Source organism: Cupressus sempervirens, chromosome 6 (genome assembly GCF_028749045.1).
Source record: "Cupressus sempervirens isolate cs-2001-9-10 chromosome 6, ASM2874904v1, whole genome shotgun sequence".
NCBI lineage: Eukaryota > Viridiplantae > Streptophyta > Pinopsida > Cupressales > Cupressaceae > Cupressus > Cupressus sempervirens.
Genome location: NC_143123.1, coordinates 387,887,315 through 387,905,252, shown reverse-complemented (window position 1 = coordinate 387,905,252; position 17,938 = coordinate 387,887,315). Strand labels below are relative to the sequence as shown.

At 37.3% G+C, this 17,938-nt stretch overlaps 1 protein-coding gene across 4 annotated transcripts in view; it reads left to right on the top strand.

Annotated features, from left to right (window-relative positions):
* Window positions 1–17,938, top strand: part of SEC8 (subunit of exocyst complex 8) — a 254,137-nt gene that overhangs the window by 92,374 nt on the left and 143,825 nt on the right. For all 4 annotated transcript variants that reach the window (XM_089788245.1, XM_089788243.1, XM_089788246.1 and 1 more), the window contains exons 8-12: window positions 10,827–11,010; window positions 11,113–11,219; window positions 12,101–12,414; window positions 12,567–12,730; window positions 12,970–13,085. In XM_089788245.1, coding sequence (XP_089644371.1) covers window positions 10,827–11,010; window positions 11,113–11,219; window positions 12,101–12,414; window positions 12,567–12,730; window positions 12,970–13,085 — 885 coding nt within the window. The remainder of the gene's footprint in view (window positions 1–10,826; window positions 11,011–11,112; window positions 11,220–12,100; window positions 12,415–12,566; window positions 12,731–12,969; window positions 13,086–17,938) is intronic.

The following is a 17,938-nucleotide window of genomic DNA, read 5'->3' as shown; positions in this document are numbered from 1 at the left end:
TAGGAATAAAAAGGAATCTAATTACGGTCACAACACTTGAAGATAATGGACATAATGTTGCATTCATGAACGGTAAAGTAATGACCTGGTCTAAGAACTCGTCATTTAAGAAAGCAAAGTTGATTGGTCAAAGATAGGGATACTTGTATGAACTAAATATAGAACCTGGTCAACCTATTCAAGAATTAATTCATGAAGCTGCTGACGTAAACAAAATATGACACAGAAGGTTAGGACATCTAAATTTGAAAACCTTATCAACTATGGAGAAGATGGTAATTAGTTTACCTCAGTTGAATAACGATCACTCAAGCATATGTAAAGGATGCGCTCTGGGTAAGAACACCGAAAGTCCATTTCATGATAGCACTAGAAAAACTAACAATGTTTTGGAATTAATCCACTCAAATTTATGTAGACCTATGTCTGTTCCTTCTCTTGGAGGATTCTGGTACTATATACTTTTTATAGATGACTTTTCTAGGAAAACTTGGATTTACTTCTTAAAGTTTAAAGAATCAGAAGAAATCTTTAAGAGATTTAAAGAATTGAAAACCTTAACTAAAAACTTGTCAATACACAAAATTAAAACTCTTAGGACTGATAATGGAGGGGAATACACTTCAGATTTGTTTAAAGAATTTTGTAAAGAAACATGAATTAAGAGGGAGTATACTGTTCCTTATAATCCACAACAAAACGGGGTAGTAGAAAGGAAGAACAAAACAATTATAGAAGCTACAAGAGCTATGATATTTGATCAAAATTTAGAATATTATCTTTGGGTAGAAGTCTCTTGTACTGTTGTCTATATTTTAAACAGAAGTCCTCACTCCTACCTTAGAGATAAAACTCTTGAAGATGTCTTTACTAAGGTTAAACCTAATATAAGTCATCTTAGGATTTTTTGGTGCCCAGTAAATATACATGTTCCAAAAGAAAATAGAATTAAGTTAGAACCTTCCGGGAGGAAAGGTATTTTTGTCGGGTATAGTGAAACATCTAAAGCATATAGGATTTTCATACCTGGTCAGAAAAACATTGAACTTAGTAGGGATGTAATATTTGAATAAGATTTAGCATTCAAAAGAGCCCTAAGTTCTAGAGATCCCTCTCCCTTACCTAGTTTTGAAGAAAATACTAAATCTAAGATTCAGAGGGAGAAAATTGAAGAAATTGAAGATGAAATTCAAAATCTGTCATGCCCAAAATTTTAATGTATTTTTAAAATAAAATAAATTAATTGGCTGGTCCCAGAATTAAATAATATAAGGACCTTTAGTTAGTTACTTTAATTAATTAATATGTGGCCTAAGATAATATTTGTATGCGTGGTTCCAATTGATTAGTATATCTCAGAAACGTTTTCCCTGACGAGTATTTAAGCACAGCTTGTAGGTAGTCGTAGGGAGGCGAATTGGATTATTTCTTTTGTACTGCGAATTCCAGTTGGGATTCTTTGTCGTTCGCTATTTTGGAAGTGAAAGATCTTCCCTACTTGGCTTGTTCGGTTTCGGTGGGATTCATCCCTCATCCTATTCCGTTGTATATAATACTTTGCTCGGATCTGGCAAATCGAAGCACCATCTTTTGGCAACTATTAATTGAAGGATTAGTCATGTTCAATCTCCAGTCTTGTTTGGCTTTATCTAATGAATTCGGATCTATAAGTTTATGGTTGCATGATTGGGCATTCTTCCCTCTATCCGTACACCATTGGCCGGTTTCCTTCCTCCTATCGTACGGATGACTTTGCCTTTATTCCACGTACAACTTGTCCTACCTCTACTGTAAGGCCTCCCCTTGACTACTGGACAATACAAGCAACTGTGACTGCGTAACACGGGCAAAGGCCACGCAGCACAGGTAGGGGCTGCGTAGCACAGGCTGTGGCCGTGCAACATTGGATGTGGCTGCGCAACACGAGCAACTGTGGCTGTGCAACATAGGCAACTGTGGCTGCGCAACACGAGCAACTGTGGCCACGCAACACGGGCAACTGAGGTTGTGTAGCATGGACAACCCAATATTTCCAAGAACGAAACATTACAGTGGTATTATAGCAAAAACCGTTTGGGAGCATCTCCGAAAATTTTGGGAACTTTACTGAAACTGTTCAAGAACACTACAGTGGTATCAGAGCAAAAACCTTTTGGGAGCATCTCTGAAACTTTCGAGAACATTACCAAAACCGTTAGGAACATTACAATGGTATCAGAGTAGAAACCATTTAGGAGCATCTCCAAAACTTTCAGGAACATTATTGAAACCGTTTGGGAACATTACAGTGGTATCAGAGCAGAAATTGTTTGGGAGCATCTCTGAAACTTTCGGGAACATTACCGAAACTGTTCGGGAACATTATAGTGGTATTAGAGTTGGTGATCTTGCCAGCCTGCTGGGATGATTGAGAAATTTTGGTATTTGGATTATGCTATGGTGCCAGATAGCGATGGAGAGTGGTGGTTGAAGGCACTACAAAGGATTGGCAAAGAGCTCAGTGAGGGTGTTGATCTTCCATTAGATATATTGGAAGTTTGTTTGTGTTAGGTGAACCAATTACCTTCAAGATTTATACAAAGAATCCTCTCACTGATTAAGGAGGCCTTAAGTCAACCCAGGCTTTTGAGACACCATGACAAGGATAAAAGATTTGCAGTTGCAGCATGTCTTAGTGAGGTCTTGAGAATTTCGGCTCCTAAAGCACAGTATGATGATAACACCATGATAGAGATATTGGAATTGATAGTTGACAGCTTTCAGAGTCCCAATGACTTCAACAGTGACCCTTTTGGTAGGAGATCTACAATAATGGAGAATTATGCAAATGTCAAAGGAAGTAACCTTCTCTTAGATCTTGAATTGCAAAATTTGGTCCATGATATGTTTCATCACTTCTTGGTCACCATGAAGGAAGATCATGATACAAAGATTTCAATTGCTATGGAGAGTCTTATGATTTCGTGCATTGAAGAGGTGGATGAAATATCCCAACCCATCACATTTATGTTATGGGCTATTTGTAATCTAGAATGTATTCCCTCTATAGCAGCATATTTATTGGTTAGTAATGTTTTCAAGCATTGTGAAGAAACACTAATATCTCATTTACACAAGTGGGAGAGAATGACTGACAACGATAAGGGTGATACTTTCCGTGAGGAGAATGAAGGCATGATTACAGGGCCGCTCCAAGAGGGTTTGCTAAATCTTCCTACTACACCAACATGGGGAGAACACCAAAAAAATGAAGAGGTTGCTTGCACGGATCTTGTGAAGACATGGACGGATCAATTTGTGCCTATCATCGAAGTTGTGCCCAAGATTGTGTTTGTCACCAAGGCACCATCCTTTGAGGAAGTTCCATCAATTGCTGAAGTTGTGTCCATCATAGAAGCTGTCTGTTGCTGAGGCTTTGTGGCTGTCACCGAAGCTATGTCCATCATCGTGGTCTTGTCTGTCGTTGAGGTTGTATGTCCATCACCGAAGCTGAGTCCGTGTTTGTCACCATCGTCATATTTGTCACCGTCGTGTCCGTCACCAACACCAAGTCTGTGTCCATTGTTGAGTTCGTGTCCGTCACCGTTGTTGTGTCTGTCACCGTCGTGTTCGTCATAGTCGTGTCCATCACTGTCATGTCCGTCATCGACGCCGAGTTTGTGTCCGTTGTTGAGTTCGTGTCCGTCACCATCGTCGTATCTGTCACCAGCGTGTCCGTCATCGACGCCGAGTCCATCTTCGTCGTTGAGTTCATGTTTGTCATTGTTGTGTCCATCACCAACGCCAAGTCTGTGTTCGTGATCGAGTTCGTGTACGTTACTATTGTGTCTGTCACCATCATGATCGTTACCAACGTCAAGTTCGTGTCCGTCGTCGAGTTGGTGTCCGTCACCAATGCAAAGTCCATCGTTGAGTTCGTGTCAGTCACCATTGTCGTGTCTGTCACTATCGTGTCCGTCATCGACGTCGAGTTCGTGTCCGTCATCGACGTCGAGTTCGTGTCCGTCGTCGAGTTTGTCTCTATTTCTGTCGGGTCGATCACCGACGCCGGGTTTGTATATCTCATCCAGTTCGTATCCGTCACCGACACCGAGTTTGTGTTTGTTGTCGAGTTTGTGTCCATCACCATCGTTGTGTCCGTTGTTGTCACCATTGCCATATCCGTCATCGTCATTGTGTCCATTGTCATCACCACCGCCTTGTCCATTGCCATGTCCGACACCGTTGTCGTCATCATGTATGTCATTTTCATTGTGTCCATTGTCGTCATTGCAGCCGTGTCTATTGCGAAGTCCATCATCATGTTCATCACCGTCGTTGCATTTGTCAATGTTGTTGTGTCTTTCATCAATGTCAAGTCTATATCCGTCATCAAGGGTGTATCTGTCGCTGTAGTTGTATCCATCGACGACGTCATGGCTATCTCCGTCATCATTGTGTGTCCGTCATTGTGGCTGTGTCAGTCGCAATAGCTACGTTTGTCGCCATTGAGACATTGCTCGCTGTCGAGGCTCTATCCATCATTGAGGCTTCAACTGAGGTTCTGTGTGCTATTGAGGTTTTATCAACTAAAATTTTGTTTGCTGTCAAGGTACTCTCCATTGAGGTTTTTTTTGCCAAGGTTCCCTTTACTGAGCTACTCTTTGCTGAGGCTCCCATCATCACGATACCTTTCATCGAAGCTCATGTCATCGAGATTCTCACAATCGAGCCCCCCTTCGTCGACATTCTCACTACTGAAGCTCTCTTTGTCAAGGTTTCATCCGTTAGGAATATAATAGTGATTGTTGTGGTTGTGTCAGTGGGTAAGTTTGTGTTAGCATCAATGTCTGTGTGCATGACCATACCCAAAGAGAATTTTGAACATAATGACATGAAAGATTTCATCAATTCGTGTCATTGGGAACCTGGTGATGGCTACGACAATGTTTATATTAGAGTGGCACAACGAATGCTTAGTAATAGTGGGGTGCAAGGGAGGTTTGATGACAATTCACTCATTTTGCCTGCATGTTTGGTTTGGGATCCTGGTGACTCGGGATACGATAATATTTATATCAGAGTGGCGCAGTGAATGTTTGATAGCAATGTGGTGCTGTGGAGGATTGATGTCATTTCACTTGTCTTGCCTGCGCGTTTGATTTGGGACCTTGGAGTTGTTGGTGTTCAATTAGATGATGGATTGCTTGAGGGCAGGCAATCTTTGGGCAGCGAGGATTTGTCATGTCCCAAAATTTTAATATAATTATTTAAATTAAATTAATTAATTAACTGGTCCCAGAATTTAAATAATATAAGGACCTTTAATTAGTTACTTTAATTAATTAATGTGGCCCAAGATAATATTTGTATGTGTGGTTCTGATTGATTTAGTATATCTTAGACCCATTTTTATATTAGTGTCTGTTGGTAAGTGTTGCCGTCGACTATCTTTGTACACCCTCGCAGACATTTTCCTCGACGGGTATTTAAGCACGGCTTGTAGGTAGTCGTAGGGAGGTGAATTGGATTATTTATTTTGTACTGCGAATTCCAGATGGGATTCTCTGTTGTTTGCCATTTCGGAAGTGAAAGATCTTCCCTACTTGGCTTGTTCGGTTTCAGTGGGATTCAACCCTCACCCTAATCCATTGTATATAATATTTTGCTTGGATCTGGCATAGCGGAGCACCATCTTTTGGCAAATATTAATTGAAGGATTATTTGTGTTCAATCTCCATTCTTTTTTGGCTTTATCTAACAAATTCGGATGTATAAGTTTATGGCTGCATGATTGGGCATTCTTTCCTCAATTCGTACACCATCGGCTGGTTTCCTCCCTCATGCCGTGCGAACGAATTTGCCTTCATTCCATATACGACTTGTCCTACCTCTACCATATGACCTCCTTTGGACTATCGTATGACCTCCCCTTGACTACCGCACAATACGGGCAACTGTGATCGTGCAGCATAGGCAAAGGCCACACAACACAGGCATAGGCTGCATGCTGGCTGCGCAGCATGGGTTGGCCACATAGTATGAGCAATTGAGGCCGTGCAACATGGGCAACTGAGGCCGCGCAGTACGAGCAACTGAGGCCACGTAGCACGAGCAACTATGGCCGCACAACACGAGCAACTGTGGCCGCACAACACAAGCAACTATGGTGACGTAGCACGGGCAATTGAGGTCATGCAACACGAGCAACTGAGGCCGTGCGGCACTGGCAACTGAGGCCGCGCAACACGGACTGTGGCTGCACAACACGGGCAATTGAGGCCCCACAGCACGGGTAATTGAGGCCGTGTAGCATAGGCTGTGGCCGCGCAACACAGGCAACGAAGGCTGTGTAGCACGGACAAACCAATACTACCAGGAACGAAACATTATAGTGGTATCAGAGCAGAAACCATTTGTGAGCATCTTCAAAACTTTCAAGAACATTACTGAAACCGTTTGGGAACACTATAGTGGTATTAGAGCAGAAAGCTTTCCGGAGCATCTCCGAAACTTTCGGGAACATTATCGAAACCGTTCGGAACATTTACTGTGGTATCAAAGCAGAAACTGTTCGGAGCATCTCGGAAACTTTTGGGAACATTATTGAAACCGTTCGGGAACATTACAGTGGTATTAGAGCAGAAACTGTTCGGGAGTATCTCCAAAACTTTCGGGAACATTACCGAAACCGTTCGGGAACATACCAATCTTAATCTTGAGGAAGCTCAAAATCCAAAGAAAAGACCACTTTGGGCCATTTAGACAGTAGAGGAAGCACAAGACTTTGCTACACCATCTGGAAACTTCAGAGAAAGCAAAAGACCGAAAAAATTCTCTAGTTATGTAGCAAACATGAGTGATTTATCTAAATTAGAATCAACCAATGTTTCAGATGCTATTAAACATTTTGCTTGGAAGGATGCCATACTAATCCATTATTAAGAATGATGGTTGGGAAATTGTTCCAAGAGCTGAAGGAAAATCCATTGTTTCTTCTAAATGAATATTTAAAATCAAGCATGCTGCTGACGGTAGCATTGAAAAATATAAAGTCAGATTCATAGCTAGGGGATTTTCTTAGAAAGAGGGAATTGATTATGAAGAAACCTTTGCTCCTGCTGCCAGATACACCTCTATAAGAGCAGTCCTAGCTATTGCGGGATTGAAGGGATGGAAAGTACATCAGATGGATGTAAAAACAACATTTCTGAATGGAAAAATTACAGAAGAGGTATATTTGGAGCAGCCTGAAGGATTTGAAACTCAGAGCCCTAAAGTGTTTGTATGCAGGCTCAAGAAAGCTCTCAATGGGCTTAAACAGGCTCCAAAGGCTTGGTATGAAAGATTTGATAAGTATCTCACCAGTTTCGGATTCTCTAAGAATGAAGCTGATCCAAATCTCTAGTATAAAAAGGATAAAGATGATATGATAATATTGATACTATATGTTGATGATTTACTAATAACAGGTGATGATCATCTTATAGATCAATGCAAGAAAGATCCAATCAGAGAATTTGAAATGAAAGTTTTAGGACTCCTTCATTACTTTTTAGGACTGGAAGTATTGTAGAATTCTGACAGCATCATACCTAATCAAGAAAAGTATACATTAGACATCTTGAAGAGATTTGGAATGTGGAATTGTAGGCCTATGTCTTCTCCAATGGTGACTAATCTACATAAACTTAAGGAAGCAACAACAGAATCACCTTCCATAGATTCTACTCTTGACAGACAGATGATTGGGTCTCTTATGTACTTGGTAAATACAAGACTTGATATTTGCTATGTTGTTAATGCCTTAAGTCAGTTTATGTACGACCCTAAAGAGATTTATCTAGTTGCAGTGAAACAAATCATGAGATACTTACAAGGTACTCTTAATCTTGGGCTCAAGTATGAGAAAGTTGACTTGGACTTACATGGGTACATAGACTCAGATTGGTTTGGAAGTGTTACTGATAGGAAAAGCACTTCAGGATGCTATTTCAGTTTAGGCTTAGCGATGATATCTTGGATATGCAGAAAGTAGACATCAGTAGCACAGAGTTCCATAGAAGCTGAATACATTGCCGCAACAATGGCCTCTCGGGAATCAGTTTGTTTTAGAAAGTTACTTGTGGGATTATTTAGTCAAGCCATGAATCCTAAGATTATTCATTGTGATAATTAGAGTTCCATCAAGCTTTCTGTGAATCCATTTTTCCATGACAGGTCCAAGCATATTGAAATTCCTTACCGTTATGTAAGAGATATGGTCAATAGAAATACTATAAAATTAGAATACATTTGCACTGCAGATCAGACAACATTTATTCTTACCAAATCTCTCTCTCGAGTGAAGATAGATCACTTCAGGAAAAGACTTGGTATGGTTGAATTGTAATACATTTGTATTCTTTAAATTATATTAAAATAATGTTTTCTTAGGCTATTGATTGTTATGGGCTTCACCATTTGTATTGATTCTCTAAGAGGTGACGATCTCTGAGATAATGACCACTTGTATAAAAGACATTATGAGAGATGACGATCTCTTAGATAATGTGCTGAACAGTAGAGATCTATTGTTAGATTTAGATGAGTTCAAGATCACATTATGATGTAGACATTTCTATGCCTATGAGTCACAACTTGGATAAATGAAGAATTTAATTATTCTCCAGAGTTTATCCTGTGTTCTGGTAGATCTTAACTCAGAATCATGTTGTGATATAGGAATGCCAATACCTATTAGTCACAACTTGGATATTTGAAGAATTTAATTATTCTTCGGATTTTATCGTGTATGTTGTATGCTTTGAAATATTATTATCACTAGTATCAGTGATAAGTCATATCACAGCTAAAGTAATATCACATAGTATCATGTGTTCAATGATACCACATGCTTAGAAGATTCAGATAGATATAGAGTATCAATCTATGCCTATTCATCGTAATTGATGATGCTAGATATGTTATCTCTCATTATGATTATCAAGTTAAGAGGGAGTGTTAAATTTGTAACTTCAATTACCGTACTGATCTAATTGTGCAGATCACGCAGATCTTATTTTGCATGAAATGCCTTACTAATGAAGGCTTATATATAATTGTCCCTTCATAGGCATGATCGGCATCTCATTTGAGATAATAGTTGTTGAGTGTGAACTAATCTTAGTTAATGTGATTACAAAATCTATCCTCCTTTGGCGCCGATTATGGGAAATCTATTAAGGGCCGACCTAGATAGGGTCATGTCCCTTCAAGGGACATGCCCTTTGGTTGCCATATATATATATATATATATATATATATAGGGTGGGGTTGTAGATAAAGGACACACAAAAAAACATATAGTGTGCTTGTTTAATAATACTGCCCTAGAAGAACACTTGCAGAGATAAAACATTTCCTGAATAATATTATTATTATTGTTATCGCTTCATTCAAGTTTGGTTATAGAAGATCATCTACAGCAAGCTTCATAAAGAATGTATTATCTCAATCAGATTATAGCAGAATTTGGAGAAACTTTACAGAGGACCAATAAGAAACAAGGAAGCTGCCCAGTCATTGCACAACTCATTATCCAAGATATGCATTCCCTTCTCCTTTTTAGCAAAATCAGTCAACTCAGTTAAGATTGCACTATGTTCCTTCATGTCAATTATAGGAAGCCTTCTATGTTGTAAAGTGCAATGTGCTATTCCAATCTGAAGTATGCATCTGCAGATCATTTGTGGTAATCATAAGTGAGAGAAAGTCATTTGATTGACTCTTCTCAAGAGAGTACATGTCTTTGAAATAGATGGATTCCAGCTTCTCTCTCAACTCGTCCAAATCTAACTCATTGGAGGCATCAATGTCAAGACTGAGCAATCCATTGATTGGAAGGACCCCTGAATGTATCTCTAGGATAGGACCCTCAACATGCTCACACTCTTATTGCGCTTGGTTATATGTATTCCTCCTCATGACCAGTGAAGGATACCAACGATCAAAGGCATATGTTCTTCTTCTATCAATTACTCCTTGAGTTAAGACTGATGCAGGAAGGCTCCTCAATATATCAAGATGAGGAATCATTTTGTATTCAATGGGATGAAATTCCTTCCATGTGTCCTTCAATCCTTGGACTTTATATATCAATACTGCGGTCCTCTCACATGCTTGAAATATCCTTGTAAGAAAAGCCCCTACTTGCTCCTTAATATTACTTGCCCATCCCTTTACCATGCTACAAGTACATTTCAAATCCTAAGACATAGGGACATATGGAATAAGTGTTGCACTTTCATGTCCTGATGGGTTCACATGTTTGTTTATCAACTCTTTCATCATCAAATTCTCCAATTCTAGCTCATCTTCCTCTCTTTTCAACTAGTCCATCCTTTCTTCAATGACCTTTGTGGTATTGTTCAATTCTTGAAATTCTTGTTCCTTAATTGTTGGCTCAATGTCAAATGAGATGTGGTAGTCCTTAGGAGTAATCTCATCTCTAATTTTGTCACCAAGTGGGACAGCCATATGCAAAGTGTGTGATCTTGAATCATCGCTAGTAATCCTAGGGCAATATTTTGCATTCTTCATGTGTCTGACTATGTGCTTAATGTGCTTGCTGAATTTGTTCCATAATTATAGGACATGCTTATTCATCTGACATGGCAGTAATTAATGTTTGTTATGTATCTTTTATTCATTCTAGACATTCAACTGAGGATGTAGAACTGGAAATTTTGTTGCAAGCATAATTCTTTACTCGCTGCTTATTTTACTTTATTTTTCTAAGCTTGTTTGAAATTTTAAATATCTGCACTCTGATATAACCACATGATTATGTCACTTGCTTCTTGCAGCTCATCTTTTGATGGCCGTGAGGATGAAAGCACACTTGCGGGAGATAATCCAGACGGAGGTGCATCTGATGGTCTATCTACCTGGGCAGGGGTCAATGGTACTGAAGCAATATCTAAGGAATTCAGAAGCATGAACCGTAGAATTCCACGCTGGCTATCAAGTTCAATGCCAAATGAATTTACTGTATGAAGTTAGAAACTTGCAAAGAGATTTTTACTATGAATAATAATCCAGATCTATTTTAATTATTCAACTGATTTGTCTAATTATGATTTTTTTGTTTAGGAGGCCATGAAAAAAAGTGACTCTCCTTTGAATGTGAAGTATCTCCAGACTATGGTAGAATGCTTATTTATGCTTGGGAAAATTGCAGCAGCTGGTGCTATTATAAGGTATAACTGTAAATTTGTTGCCACTGTGAATCTGGAGTCTATTAATCTACTGAGACTATTTCTTGCTGCCATATAATTCCAGGCCGGAACTTGTTTAGTGAAAATAATAGTTGTTTATACTTTTCCTCCTGTTCAATTTCTATGCTGCGCATATTAGAGTCTAAGACATCATGCAACTTTACTATTTATCGATACTGATTGGTGATGCATTTCTTACAATTTTTCATGTAGGAATCACTCTTCAAGTTGTTGATTTTTATGTTGAAGCGAAAAAGAGATTTTTATCCTTCATTCATAATTAAAAGCACCTCCTCTTTATATGTCTTTTCACTAAAAAATGTAATGTGTTGCCTCCTATAATCTATGCTTTTTTGGTACATCTAGGACATTGATTATTTGTACCCATCTATATCATGTGGATATGTTTACGTAGTCTTTGTCAGTGAATTTTTTTCATCTTGCATAATCATGTCAAATTATTTCAGTTTTCCATAATGTTTGGTTTGCCACGAATTTCTGTTGATTTTGTTTTCAAATCTATATCTAATTTCACCTGTACCTTGTTGTTATACGTTTGAATCATTGCACGTGTCACATTTGCATAATCATGTCACTGTTGACGTCTACTGTTCTTTTATTTTTTACCTTTTGTTTGAAGCTAATTATCTGTTAATCTGTCATGTAGTTTCTGTTGGTTTTCTGTTTAGATGTGCCTTCTGCTCTGTAATTATGTTTTCTTGTTTGTGTTTTTGAGAGTACAGGATTTTGATTATGTTGGTTTTTTTAATGACTGGGGAAGGTCTTGGAAGAGAATTCATTACAACAGTTCTTGTTTGTAAATGTTTCTGTAATAATTTTTTTTTGTAACGATGATTGTACAGCCAGAGGCTTAGACCCACTGTTCATGAAATTATCACGTCTGAAATGAAAGCTAAAGCGGAAGCTCTTGATGCATCAAGGCCTCGTATAGATCAAGTTTCAAAAACAACAGTTCTTGGTTTGAAACATTCTGAAGGAGGAGGATTTTCAAGTTACAGATCTACTGGGAAACAAAAATACCAGAATGCTAGAACTAATGTAGCTGCAATAACCAACGTAGGTCCTGTGTCTCCTTCAATGGCTCCTAGGGGTCGAGCACAAAAGGCAGCACAGGAGCTATTGGAATCAATACTGGAAATAATTGTTCAATTACTAGGTAAATTGCTTTTCTGTTCCTATCATTTGTTGTTATTTACTCTAATGCTTCTGTAAGTTAAAATTTTTGTTTGGTTAGCAAAATATCCTCCCTATGTAGTAGTGCCTTCCTTATGTATTGAGAAGCATGGACAATCACTGTGGTTACTACAGAAAATCATATTGTGGTCGGGGAACTCATGGAATCAAAAGCCACACTTCATAATGGACAAAGTTCACCAAAGACGGTGAATGGTGATATGAACTGGAACCCTGATTCTGATGCTGCTCGTGTAACAGGAGGCTACAGTTTGGGTTTTTCATTGATGGTTCTGCAGGTATCTAGTTACCGATTCTAGTAAGAAGAATTCATTTAGTCATTTAGTTTTTGTTAATCCTTTTTTATATTATCAGTATACATTAGTTTATACCAAAATGCATACATGAGCTTATACACAGTAATATTGTGGTTTCATGGTAAACTTTAATACTAACACATGAATTTATTGCACATGTTTCATCTAAGTGTGATGGTTCAAGTAAACTAAAAAATGTTTATTTCTCTATTTGATGGCAGAGTGAATGCCAACAGCTTATTTGTGATATTCTTCGTGCTACCCCTGAGGCTGCATCTGCTGATGCTGTTGTCCAAACAGCAAGACTTGCAAGCAAGATCCCTACAAAAGAAACACGGTGAGTTATGACCTCTATTATTTTTCCAGTTTCTAATTATTAGGATATTAACCAAGTCTATTGCTTGATTCCTTATCTTGCTAAACTACTCCATTTTAGCTAGACCCAAAAAATGAAAGTTAACATCATGCACAGGTATGTTTTAAGAATTTTATTATTGATTTAATATTTCTCTTGTTAATATTTATGAAAGAGTTTCAGCACTTTGGATCACAATATAAATAAAGGTGAAAAAGTTAAGCTTATTACTAATTGCTATGTTAGAGATGATGTTTTCTTACTATAAATAGTATAAACGTTTAAAACATAATGGGAAACTACTGATGAGATATTATGCAAAGAACAACTATCAAACAATGAATTAAAAATTTATGAAGCTTGCACATTGAAATCCTATAATGCTTACAATCTCTTTACTGAAATAAATGTGAATTTCAAAGTAAAAAGATAATGAAGTACTGCCATTAAAGAAAAGGAAGGATAATCTCTATTTTGTAAAGGTGAAAATAGAAGTATGAATCAAGTCCAAGCCTCTGCATTTGTCACCTTCTGTTAGTGTGTTACTATGTATCCTATCCCTCTTGAAAAGAGGCAAGCAGACCCATGTTAAAACAAAACAAGTTGAACGCGATATTCCTGGCAGGCAAAATTTCTAGTCAGTATAACAAATTGTTCTCAAATTGGGCTTGGTGAAAGTGAGGAGATAGTGCACATTATCCCTCCAAAAGTCATCTTGGATCACCCACTTAATATTTGAAACCATATTAGTGATGTTTTACCTTCATATGGACATGGTCTAATTGCTATGCTAAAAAGTGCCTCTTGAATTCTCAGAGTCATCTCAAGACAATTGTGCTAGAGGTGAAATGCGTTCCAGCAACCTAGTCAAAAATAAAAATAACAAATTAATTAAAACATAGTTTAAAGAAGAGGTAGAACATAAAATCATATAATGACTAATGTATCTAAGTTGAAAAAAAAGTAACTATTAACTAGTAACTAATTCAAACTTTTTTTAATATTACCTCACTAACCATTAATAGTTCTAGTTTTGAAAATAATCTAAATATGCCTTGCGACCTATGGTGGTTTGCAACATATGGTCGTTGGTGATAAAGATTTGGATCTACTCAGCCTATGCATACAAATATTTAATCCAATCATTTTTATTCCCATTTCTTGTGGCATAAAATTGAGAGAGTGGACCATACAAGATGTCTAAAAGATATGTAGTTAAAATTCCTCAACCAACAACCCAAATGACCTGCATTTCTTTGCATTTTCTGTTTTGACATGAACAATGTTATGGGGTCCCACTTCCTCAGTGAGTGATGAAATTATTAGCAATGAATTGGCCATCTCATCTTTCCCTCACAATTCATGGGTCTCAAAAACATTGGCCCTTTAGTGGACGTTGTAATGACAGTGAATTAGAATCGGTTTGTAGCCTCTTTCCACCCATCAAAGATCATGGACACACTTTTCTTGACCCATGAATCCGTTATGGGCTTCAATGAATCTTTACGAGCTTGACCTCTTTTTCCAATAAGGTGACATGCACCTTACTATAACCTAGATCTTTGTAGCCTTTTGGCATCATTTATTTTTTTCACAATTTCTTGCTGGTATGGTGAGCAAATAGCATTGAAAGCCAATCCATTTGTATAATATATATATGTGTGTTGATTGACAATGTCTCTGGTCTTACTTGACAATGTCTCGAGTCTCATTTTGAAATACAATTTCCAAACGTCCCTTTGGTCTTTTGTTTGTAGTGTGGTTTTCTCTTTAGAGGCCAAAAATGACCGCCTCTCTAACACAACATTGGAATTAGATGGGGGCATAAAGGGTTTCAATTTTTTTATCTTGTTTTTGCTAAGGGACGATTTCTCTACAACTTGCGAGATCATTTGCTTGCTTTGGTACCATAATATGTGCTATCAATTACTTTAAAGGAATAGGTACAACATTCTTTCCAAAACAAATTTCAATGTCTTGTCTAGGTATTCCACACAAAGGAGTTTTCACCTGAATTTTTAAAACTTGAATATCCATTATCATATCCCTAGTGAATCCAAATATAGCCCTCACATTGTAACCAGTTGTCTCATATCAGTATACTTCTAAAGAGGAGAACTTAGATTTGATTACAATTTCAGCTAGGTTGTGGAGCTAGAACTTGCTACCATTGTGATTCCTATGGAAATAAATAGTCATTAGGGCTAGAACATTCTTTATAATCATCTTGGCAAACAATGGGCACATAATATGTAGGAATGACGATGCAATCATTGTAGAACTTTTAAAGATTGGATCAAACTTCAACTTCCTTGGTTGTCTCAGCTAGGAAAACGAATATGCAGCCGTTTGGTGATATTTGTTTTTTTGCAATAGAAACAAGAGCTTCAATGAACTTGGTTTGTTGTTTGATATATTTTAGAAGTGACATTTAGGGTCTCAATTTTGTTTTAGGGCTACCACCTGAAAGTCAAAGAAAGAAAAAAAATGCAAAAAAAGGTGTAGGGGAGGAATGAGTTTTACTTGGGTTCACTTGGGTCCCATTGAATCTTTTTTGTGTTCCACTTGGTTGAACTAAACCCCATTTGGTAGTTTCTTTTGTTGGCATGTGGATCGGGCCAGATCATAGATATAGTTTGGACTGATCTAGATTAGGCCAAACTGTAGGCGAATCTGGTAACATAACCATTTTCCACTAAGAAGAGTTATGCTGGATTTTATTGTCCTTTGCAGGCTGTGTTTTCATAACCACCATTGATTTCCTCAGTAATCTCAGCTTTAAGCACTGGTAGTTGTGTGCCAAATTTTCCAACAAAGCATATTGCGATAAGCCCCAACACGGTATGTTTAGTCATTTTATTGTAATCAATGTCTTCGCCAAGATGCACAAATAAGCTCAACACACTAGGGCCGAATATTCTTTAACAATTTAAATTTGTCAGATAAGGGAAAATAGATGCAAGTGTTGACAAGGTGAGAATACCATTTTTGATTCATATTGGTTTCTCATGTCCACTAGGAATCAAATGATCCTCACAATCATGGTATATTGATCACTTTCTAATTCACCTCATTCTAGGATCTTTTAATTTGTCACCAAATTGTGTTTATTCTTTCCAACCTTTGTGCTTCTTAGCTAAGTTACCGATCTTGGTCTTGATGTCGGTTCAAGTGGGTAGGCTCAGTATTTTTTTAGGCTTGGGTTCCGGTTCTGCATATATATATATACTATATATATATATATATTCATATATTATAAAATTATATATACATCATATATTCATACATGTAACATGTTTAATGTTCATTCATCATTGGTTGAAAAGCTCAAACATATAATAATAATAAGAAGCGTGATAATCATACTATGAGAATATTATAATGTTTCGTTAATGGCCATCTTAGTTTGGCTTCAGTTTATTAGGTAATTGCTATTTCCGTCTTTAGTTCACGATTGTTTCTTTTAGAAACACCGTCTTTGTAAATCTATATAAGGAGCTTTCATCTCCTTTTCTAATACAACTATAACAACATCAATTTACCATAACATGTTACTAGAGCAGGGCGATGGGATTTCAAAAAATTTGGCCAATTTTTTAAGGAAAATTCATGCCTCTTTTCCAAAAATTTGCTTTCTGATTTTTATAAATAAAAATTGTTAAAGAGGTATTTTATGAAAGTTTTGTGGTTCGTTTTCGAGAATTTTTGCTAGGAATTGCAAGTGTGGTTAAGGGTTTTGATCTCGCATTCTCTTGGTTGCAACAAAAGTCTGATTTTTTAGTGTTGCGTGTACTTGCATGTGCTGGTTTACCATGCAAAGTCTCGTGTTTTGCTTCCCTTAAAAAAATTTTAATGGGTTTTTTATAATTTTTTCCCTTAAAAAAATTCTTATGGGTTTTCAAAAAATTTTCGCTCAAAATTTTTCTGATGGGTTTCTATAATTGTTCCCTTAAAATTTTCTGATTCTGCAATTTGCAAAGCTGCATGGGATTCCTTTGTGGGTTTATAATTTTTTCCTCAAAAATTATGTATTGGGTTTTACCATTTTCCCTAAAAAAAAAGCTTTGTATTCTCTTATTCATGTCTTCGATTCTGTTTGGTTTTGATTAAATATTCACCTCAAAAATCATGTTGGGTTTTGATCAAATTTTCACCTCAAAAATTGTTTTAGGTTTTCTTTGATTTTTCTCCCAAAACATTGTTGTCTTTAGCAGTTTGTTTTGGAGCATCATGCTCACCTGCAAAGTTTGGGGGGTTTGCCGATTTTTCCTCAAAATCCTGTTACCTGTTCTCAGTGTTTGTCTCTATCTCTAGGTAAGAGTAACTTCATTATCCAACATAATGTTGGATATTTTGTGATGATTTCTGGTCAGATGTTTTGCTGATTCTGGGAAGGTTAGTGGCAAACTTATCTTGGTGGCAGAGTTAGTGGAAGGCTCTTTTCTCTTGTTGCAAATCATTGTAAAGAAGGGGACAACCTTCTCTATTCCTTTTTTGGCAGATTTTGGTTCTTGGTCATTTACATTTTGCAGATCCAGTGAGGGTCTCACAACAACAAAATGTTTTGAAGAATTTGTGATCAAAAGACATCACTTAGACAATGACCATTAAGGGAGGGTATTAGAATATGTTCACTGTCACTAAATACGATAATTGGTTGAAGAAGGGACAATAGAATTGCAGTATGTTCTTACAATGAATGAGATTGTAAACATTCTCACCAAGCCTCTTGGTCCAGATAAGTTTGTCAAATTCAAAGGAGAGCTTGGTGTCGTGGATAGATTGACCATTAAGGGAGGGTATTGCGACAATAGATAGTTTCAATTTATATTTAA